Source organism: Labeo rohita, chromosome 25 (assembly GCF_022985175.1).
Source record: "Labeo rohita strain BAU-BD-2019 chromosome 25, IGBB_LRoh.1.0, whole genome shotgun sequence".
Lineage (NCBI taxonomy): Eukaryota > Metazoa > Chordata > Actinopteri > Cypriniformes > Cyprinidae > Labeo > Labeo rohita.
In genome coordinates, this window is record NC_066893.1 from 6,801,004 (window position 1) to 6,810,547 (window position 9,544).

The 9,544-nt window shown below is 29.8% G+C and overlaps 1 protein-coding gene and 2 non-coding genes across 4 annotated transcripts; 1 reads left to right on the forward strand and 2 right to left on the reverse strand.

Annotated features, from left to right (window-relative positions):
• Positions 1-1,262: 1,262 nt before the first annotated feature.
• On the reverse strand, positions 1,263-9,151 carry pdcd2l (programmed cell death 2-like). Of its 2 annotated transcripts, none has more exons than XM_051100169.1 (6): positions 8,650-9,151; positions 5,225-5,388; positions 4,732-5,139; positions 4,526-4,639; positions 2,806-2,963; positions 1,263-1,431 (listed from the first exon to the last, which is right to left on the reverse strand). In XM_051100169.1, the coding sequence occupies exons 1-6, from the start codon at positions 8,752-8,754 to the stop codon at positions 1,301-1,303; spliced, it is 1,080 nt and encodes a 359-aa protein (XP_050956126.1). In that variant the 5' UTR covers positions 8,755-9,151; the 3' UTR covers positions 1,263-1,300. The 2 variants fall into 2 exon arrangements, with proteins under 2 accessions (XP_050956126.1, XP_050956128.1); XM_051100171.1 differs by lacking the exon at positions 8,650-9,151 and adding an exon at positions 8,010-8,627.
• Positions 8,135-8,207, reverse strand: trnar-acg (transfer RNA arginine (anticodon ACG)). Its single transcript has one exon. It is a non-coding gene; the product is annotated as a tRNA-Arg (tRNA).
• trnar-acg (transfer RNA arginine (anticodon ACG)) lies at positions 9,112-9,184 on the forward strand. The gene has a single exon. It is a non-coding gene; the product is annotated as a tRNA-Arg (tRNA).
• Positions 9,185-9,544: the final 360 nt, after the last annotated feature.

Here is a 9,544-nt window from a genome sequence, read left to right on the forward strand (position 1 = left end):
TTTCACAATATTACTGACTTTGCTTTATTTTAGATCAAATAAATGCAGGCTTGGTGAGCAGAAGACACTTCTTTAAAAAAAAAAAAAAAACATTTAAAATCTCGCCATACTGTCTTAACTTTAATTCAAAGCACATATACACGTCTATCTAATCTATTCTTACTTATCACTCACTTTGTACATGAATATAGTAGAGAATATTTCACATTAAAGGGGCTAGATTACTGACACATAATTTCAGAATTATTTTTCCTCATATTCCTGTAAATTTAAAGGGATAGTTCACCAAAAAATCACAAAAATTGCTGAAAATTGTCTCACCTTCAGGCCATCCGAGATGTAGATGAGTTTGTTTCTTTTCTTACGTAGATTTTGTCTTGTTTCCAGACAAAATATCTAAAAATTCTAAAATCAAAAAGGATTTTCTAGACAAGCAAAAAATTATTGTCTTGTTTTCAGAAAAAAGACATCAAATTGAAGTGAGTTTTCTTAGAACAAGCAAAATAATCTTACTTCAAGCAGAGATTATTTTTCTTACCCCAGAACAAGCAAAATAATCTTATTTCAAGCAGAGATTATTTTTTTCTTACCCCACTGGCAGATTATTTTGCTTGTTTCAAGCAAAAACTCACTTGATTTTGACTTGTCTTTTTCTGAAAACAAGACAATAATTTTTTGCTTGTCTAGAAAATCCTTCTTGATTTTAGAATTTTTAGATATTTTGGCTGGAAACAATATAGAAAGCAGTTATTTTAAATAGTAAAAATATTTCACAATATTACTGACTTTGCTTTATTTCATTACATCAGTTGCTCTCTACAGTGAATGGGTGCCGTCAGAATGAGAGTCCAAACAGCTGATAAAAACATTAGAGTAATTCACACCACTCCAGTCAATCAGTTAACATCTTGTTGAAATCAAAAATCTGCATGTTTGTAAGAAATAAATCCATCCATTACCTCTTTTTTTAACTTCAAAATTTGAGTCCTTGATGATATTGATTTCTCCAGTGGGTTGTCACAGTTTTTCACTTCACAAGATTAATTGATGGACTGGAGTGGTGTGGATTATTGTAATGTTTTTATCAGCTGTTTAGACTCTCAATATGATGGCACCTATTCACTTCTGATTAAGAAAACATAAGAAACCCATCTACATCTTGGATGGCCTAAAGGTGAAAAGATCTTCAGCAAATTTAAAATTTTCTGTTCCTTTAGATAATAATAAACATTATTATAGATTAAGTAAATAACAAGATGAAGTTGTACTGAATAAAGTTCTTTATTGTTGATAAATTATATCATTTGAAGAGCTTTTGGTCTGGGTCGGGCTGAACAACAAGAAATTCTTCTACTGGAACCGTTGATCCTGATTTCCAACAGCTGTTTCTGCAGGTGTACACAAGAACTGTTCCGAACTCCAGCGAAACATCTGAGAAAACACAAACATATTAGGTCTTATACTATAAACATTAAAAAGTTAACAAGTAAAATCACATCTGGGTAGATTACTTACAAATTGTAATGCGTTACTGATTCCATATTACGTGACAAAAATTGTAGTTAGTAAAGCAATCCATTACGTTACACATTTTAGGTAATATAATCCGACTACTTTTAGATTACTTTTAGATTACTTTTGACCCATTTATTATCATTAACTCATCACCAGTGTTGGGGAAAGTTACTTTTAAAAGTACTGCATATTGAGTTACTTAAAAAAGTAAAAAATTAAATTACTTAGTTACTTTTTATGGAAAGTAATGCACTTATAAAAGTAATACACACATATGCATGACGCTCGCAGTGTTTTCAGCCTCTGCCGCCTCAATATATGAGTACATGAACACGTGAACATAATCTCTAGAACTGCTCTGAGAGTCGCTTCATGAGCATTTTACTGTTTCCTTTGCGGAAAACTATCGTCATGTAATGAAGACCCTAAAGGTCTTCACAGCAACCCGTCAAAATAAAAGTTCGGTTTAACTTGATAGTCAGAAATATATTACTTAATAAAGATAGTACTACTAGTAATAATACAAATATTATTAAAACAATGTTTAAGGAATATTTACCAGAAAAAAATATTTACCACAATTTATTTACCAGAAAATTGTAAATAAACAACAGTATTTCTGGAAAACAAAAAAAAGTCTACAATAAATAAATTCTTTATCAAATCTAATTGTCCTTTATAAATTCATTAGACATGCTTTTGATTATTAAAATGTAATGAAACAATTAAAATAGAATCCAGAAAATTAATGGAAACAAAGATTAACAAACAAAACTGAATTCGAGAAAAATAATAAAACGTCATTTTTGTTCAACTTTTAATAACTTGTTGTTAAAATCGTTGTTAAGTTTCATGATTTCAATTAATTAGACATGCTTTTGGATAAATTTAATGTAACCATTAAAATAGAGTTTAGAAAAATTAAAATAGAATTTAGGAAAAAAACAAAACAGATTTCATAGGGTCCTATTTATTTCATTTCTGTCTTTGTTTTATAGTAGCTGTCCTTTAGTTTGTTACTTTCATCTAGGTTCTTATTATTAATAACAAAACATGACTAAGTCATAAAATAAATTGTTATTGTGAAATAAAATTACTATATAATGAAATAAGATTTTTTTTAATAGATAAAATAACTATGATCTCCATTTGGATCATCTATTATTTAATTACTTTTGCTGTTGTTCTGTTTTTTTTTGTAGTATCAGTTCAGTGATATTTTAGTCAGTTATTGTGTTGAAGTCAAAATTTTGGTATCGTGACAACACCATTTAGAACATCTGTACTTACCTGAGTTTGTATCTGCACTTCCGAGCAAACTGACCAATGCTGGCATGAGCTGAAATTCGAAAACTCTTGGGCCGCCGCAGTGACCGCAGCACGACACCATCTGACTAACATTGGAAGGAGGCTCTGTTATAAATAGAGGCGATCCACCCCAACTGTATCTATAAGATGAGAGGTAACACATCAGATTAAAACATGCGTAAATAATGAAATAATCGAGTGAACAATACAATGGTTTATGACTGTTATGTTTCAGTATGGACCTTCCTGGTTACTTTTTAGTAAAAATCATACATTATATCATACAAATTCATAAGAAATCACCACTTTGCACCTCACATTTGGCTGCTGCTCTTGCACCTGATGTTCAATTTAGAAAAAAATGCATCTCTAGACTTTTCGTAATTTTTCATTCCACTCTCCTGCATCTTGTTTTTTAAATGCAAACAGGTGTTCTGTATAAATGACTCCTTTCAATAGTGAAATATTATAAAGTGATTCTTTTTTTTCTCATTAATGATTTTTAATCTAATAAACTGAACGTGCAGTAATTGTTCCTGGTTCATTAAGAATTAAACATAACTGATAAATGACTGACGATTCATTGAAGGAGACGGTGAACTGATGACTGATTTATATTAACAGATTATTATATTAACTTGATTTTTATACACTACCAGTTAAAAATTTTGGGACAATAAGATATTTAATGTTTGTTTTCTTTTTTAAAGAAGTCTCTTCTGCTCATCAAGCCTGCATTTTTTTGATCCAAAAACAGCAAAAACAGTAAAATTGTGAAATATTTTTACTGTTTAAAATAACTGCTTTCTACTTGAATATATTTTAAAATCTAATTTATTTCTGCGATTGCAAAGCTGAATTTTTAGCATCACTACTCCAGTCACTCGATCCTTCAGAAATCATTCTAATATTCTGATTTGCTGCTCAAAAAACATTTCATATCATTATTATTAAAAAAAAAAAATGCTATAAAAAAATTATAAACTCCAAGCTTTTGAATGGTATAGTGTATAACGTTACAAAACTATTTATTTCAGATAAATGCTGATTTCTGGATCTTTCAATTCATCAAAGAACAAATGTACTTAACTGTTTTAAATATTATTATCATTAATAATAAACAGCATATTAGAATGATTTCTGAAGGATCGTGTGACACTGAAGACTGGAGTAACAGCTGATAAAAATTCAGCTTTGAAATCACAGGAGTAAATTACATTTTAAAATATATTCAAATTGAAAGCAGTTCTTTTAAATAGTAAAAATATTTAACAATTTTACTGTTTTTGCTGTACTTTGGATCAAATAAATGCAGGCTTGGTGAGCAGAAGAGACCTCTTTAAAAAACATAAAAATCTTACTGTCCAAAAACTTTTGACTCATAGTGTATATTGTTTTTATTCTCATTTTAGTTAAAGTTCTTGTAATTTTTTTGTTGTTTGGTTGTCATTTCTACTAGTTTTTAAGAAATGTTACCTTTAAAATATATTTAAAAAATATATATACTTTTTTTATATTTAAAAACGTATATATATATATATATATATATATCCTTTATATACTTTTTTTTTTTTAAGTTAGTGATTATAATGCATATGAACACATAGCTTTTCTAACTGAATTTTTTTTAATTATTGTTGCAAATTTGTAATTTTTTTGACCATTTTAGTTGCAGTCTGGAGCATTTTACTGAATCAATCACCGTAACACTTGTTCAGGACAAAGACAGGTTTTCTTCATGAAACTGGTGAACACTTCATCTCCATGCTTGGCTGTGGCCTTCTCATATTCCTCCTGAGCTTCTCCGCTTTCACAACTGAAAAAAACATCGAAACTAAGATGTTAGAGGACTAATAGTTATTTACACATTTCTTTATCCATGCAGCATAGCATACAATCAATCCTCACCTCTGAATCTCCCTGACAATCACTCCCTCCCTCTTCTCATACTCTCTAAGAAGTTCATTTTCATGATCTGTATCATGAAATCCATCCAAGTCTGTTTCATCCATAACGCTTATGTAGAAAGACTTGAAAACGGGCACGTCGGAGGGTTGGAGGGCACTTTGATCCCCTCCATTAATGCACAGGTCCTGAAGCCTGCTGCTGATATTATGTCCTTCACCTGTACTGTCATTTGGCATTTGTATGCTGCTTTCAGCCACTTTCTCTTCCTCTTCATCGTCCATCCCCCAATCATCAGCTTCATCACACCAGTCTGTTCTGGACATCACAGATTCTGTACATGCCGTGGTTTTGTTGTCTTGTCTTGCTTTGATGTCATCCTCCAAACACTGAGAGCGCAGGACAATCCAACTAGGTACAAGTGACATGTTCAGATTGACAGAAGAACACATTTGATATGGAAATAATGGGCTAATCTAAAGAGACAAGCTGTTACCTCTCTGATTTGCCACAGCACTGTGGATTGGAGCAGGCGAATACATTGATGGTTCTGTGGTAAGGAGACGCCGCAAGAGGGCAGTAGATCTGCACCACATGGGACAGGCCTCTCTCACACAGACTGCATGTGGGATACTGGAAAGTGATTACTGGAAGCAGGTCCTGGAATGATTAAAATGAAATAAATTATAATGAAATAAATGAAAATAATAATACAATTTATTTTTAATGCACATTTATCATGCTCAAAAGTATTACAACATGTTTCATAATACAAAATAACAAAAAATACATAGTGTATAATAACAATAGACACAATAATACAGATTTAAAAACTAAAACTAAAATTTAACTAAAAAAGTAATTTTTAGTTGATTTATAATTATTTTAGATACCACGCATACCTATTGTGATAAATGCATATTCTGTAAAACTTTAATATATTTAGAAATACATGATATTTTGTAATATAAATTCTAAAATGTTTAAATATACACACACATATATATACACTACCGTTCAAAAGTTTGGGGTCAGTACATTTTTATTGTTTCTTTTTTTTTTTTTTTTTTTAAGAAATTAATACTTTTATTCACCAAGGATGTATTAAGTTAATAATTAAAAGTTTATTAAAAGTTAATAATAAATAATTTACATTGTTATAAAATATTTATATTTTGAATAAACACTGAACTTTTTAAACTTGTTATTCATGAAAGAATCGTGAAAAAAAAAAATCACAGGTTCCAAAAAAAAATTTGGCAGCACAACTGTTGATATTATCCAACATTGATCATTCTAATAATAAATCCGCATATTAGAATGATTTCTGAAGGATCATGTGACACTTAAGACTGGAGTAACAGCTGATAAAAATTCAGCTTTTCATCACAGGAATAAATTCTATTTTAAAGTATGTTAAAATAAAAAACATTATTTTATATTGTAAAAACATTTTGCAATATTACTGTTTTTTTTTTCTATATTTTTAATCAAATAAATGCAGCCTTGATGAGCATAAGAGACTTCTTTAAAGACTATTACAAGTCTTACTGACCCCAAACTTTTGAACGGTAGTGTGTGTATATATATATATATATATATATATATATATTCTGAACGTATGGTGACTAAAACTGCCAACTACTAAACTGTTTCGATCTTAATAGTCAAATATATACTGGCTTATATTTAATAAACAATCAGAAGTGATCTGTTTGATGTAAAACATCTGATTTAAATTATTACAAATAGCATTTGATTCAGGTAAATGAATTACATACATTGTTTGAATTACCTGATTTTATGTTTTTTTAACATACATAATCTCTTCTGCTCACCATGCCTGCATTTATTATTTTGATCCAAAGTACAGCAAAAACAGTAAAATTGTGAAATATTTTTGTTATTTAAAATAACTGCTTTCTATTTGAATATTTTAAAATGTAATTTATTCTTGTGATTTCAAAGCTGAATTTTTAGCATCATAACTCCAGTCTTCAGTGTCACATGATCCTTCAGAAATCATTCTAATTTGCTGATTTGCTGCTCAAGAAAACATTTATTATTATTACTATGTTTAAAACAGCTGAGTAGAATTTTTTCAGGTTTCTTTGATGAATAGAAAGTTCAGAAGAACAGCATTTATTTGAAACAGAAATCATTTGTAACATTATAAATGTCTTTATCATCACTTTTGATCAATTTAAAGCATCCTTGCTAAATAAAAGTATTAATTTCTATAATTTCTTCCCCAAAAATAAATAAATAAATAAAATTATGCTGACTCCAAGATTTTAAATGGTATAGTGTATAATGTTACAAAAGCTTTTTATTTCAGATAAATGCTTTGGATCTTTCTATTCATCAAAAAAAAAAAAAAACAAAAAAAAAGTTCTCAACTGTTTTAAATATTAATATTGATAATAATAATAATAATAATAATAATAATAAATGTTTCTTGAGCAGTAAATCAGCATATTAGAATGATTTCAAAAGGATCATGTGATGTTGAAGACTGGAGTAATGATGCTGAAAATTTAGCTTTGATCACAGGAATAAATTACATTTTATAATATATTCAAATAGAAAACAGATATTTTAAATAATGCAGGCTTGGTAAACAGAAGAGACTTTTTTTTACAAAAACATTAAAAATCTTAACTGTTCAAAAACGTTTGACTAGTAATATATATCTTGTTATATTTCACAAGACTATAAATGTGACCCTGGACCACAAAACCAGTTTTAAGTCGCTGGGGTTTATTTGTAGCAATACCCAAAAATACATTGCATGGGTCAAAATTATTGATTTTCCTTTTAGGGCAAAAATCATTAGGAAATTAAGTAAAGATCATGTTCCATGAAGATATTTTGGAAAATTCCTACTGTAAATATATGAAAACTTAATTTTTGATTAGTCATATACAATCTTAAGAACTTTATTTGGACATCTTTAAAGGTGATTTTCTCAATATTTTGATTTTTTGCACCCTCAGATTCCAGATTTTCAAATAGTTGTATCTCGACCAAATATTAACCCTATATTAACCATACACCAATGGAAAGCTTATTTATTCAGCTTTCAGATGATGTATAAATCTCAATTTTGAAAACTTTACACTTATGGCTGGTTTTGTGATCCACATAAGAAAAAATAATTACATCCACAAAATGAAAATATCGCAGAATGCTATGTATTATGTTGTAATCTGATATTATATTATAAAAATACTCATTAAGAAATGCATAAAGTATAACACTTTTATTTTAGAAACGCTTACCATTATTGACCAATTAATTAATATCTGCTTTATTTCGATTTTATATTTATATATAAGAAAATGAATCACGCGCCCAATTATGACACTGAATACTGAAATACATCAAACTCAAAAATCAAAAGAATCGAGCCAGCCAGGAGTCGAACCTAGAATCTTCTGATCCGTAGTCAGACGCGTTATCCATTGCGCCACTGGCCCGATAGAGATTCGCGTTAACATACGGGGACTCTGAGTATAGCGATTACACGATGTAAACACACAATAAAAATTATTTTATTACGACAGCGCTAAAAATTAAAGTAACACCACGGTAAATTACATCATAAATAACTTAAAATCGTTTCTACTAACAGATTAATGTAGCATATTCGAATTAGTATGTTTAGCCCCACAGTTAGCCAAATGGCTAGCGATAGCCTACTTTTAAACACTTTTATAAACTGAATCATTTAATGTTCACATACCCAAGCACACAAATCCGATTTAACTTCGCGTACTTGTCAAAAACACTGTCAACATACAGAATGTTATTAACTACAAGCTGATCAAGTAACGATAGCTGAGTGAGTCGTTAGCTTACTTCAGTTAGCATGACACAAACCCTGAGTGTACACACAAATTACGTTTGCTTTAACGTTACCGCTCTATCTCCAATTTTGTTCGTTGAATAAGAAGTGTTTTTCTTCTTGTCAATAACTCCATCACATATTCCTATGAGGACTGTCTCGTGTACTGATGTTGCCATGATTATTACAAGCAGAAATCTTCAGTCCATGTGCTTCTCTGAACATGTGGAGACTGAAGTTGACACTCGTCACTGAATCGTTTTAATCTTAATAGTCTTAAAACGCGTTGATATTAGTTTACAATTTATATTACGCTTATATTGTGTGTTAAATGTAAAATATTTGGGAAATAATGTATATAACGTTATGTATGTACTTTTAAATAATTACGACATCTGATTCTGATCGTCACATGAACTTCTTATATTGATTAAATATGAACGTGTGTCGTTAAAACAATAAATACAGATATTAATTTTCTCAGTTGTTAATAACATTAATCTTGAGTTGCAGTATTTCAAGTTAAATTACTCATCGGGCCAGTGGCGCAATGGATAACGCGTCTGACTACGGATCAGAAGATTCTAGGTTCGACTCCTGGCTGGCTCGATTCTTTTGAACTTTGATTCGTGAATCTACATTTTGCGGCGTCTAATAGAGTCAGGCACGGAAACTCACATGCATGTGTGTATTAATATTCACATTATTTCAATATCATGTAAAATTATACTTTAGTACTCCGTGGAACTGATTTATTGTCTGAATACTTTTGTTTCGTGTTATCTTTAAGAAAAAAACAACTCGTAAATGATGCTAAAATGACGGTTTTACAAACTACACTGAAGAAAGGGCTAAAAGGTGACCTAAAAGTTTTAACTTTAACGTTTTAGATTTTGAGTGCACGTCTACTGCTCTCTAGCGGCGTTTACTTGCAATTGATTCTCAAATCAAATTGCTTCAAAATGCCTC

Excerpts from the sequence above, each read along its gene's own strand:
- pdcd2l (XM_051100169.1), bottom strand. The coding sequence starts at position 8,754 with ATGGCAACATCAGTACACGAGACAGTCCTCATAGGAATATGTGATGGA. Across the intron at positions 5,140-5,224 it reads TGCTGTGGCAAATCAGAGAG|TTGGATTGTCCTGCGCTCTC; the intron begins GTAACAGCTTGT and ends ACTTGTACCTAG. Across the intron at positions 1,432-2,805 it reads AAGTGCAGATACAAACTCAG|ATGTTTCGCTGGAGTTCGGA; the intron begins GTAAGTACAGAT and ends GTGTTTTCTCAG.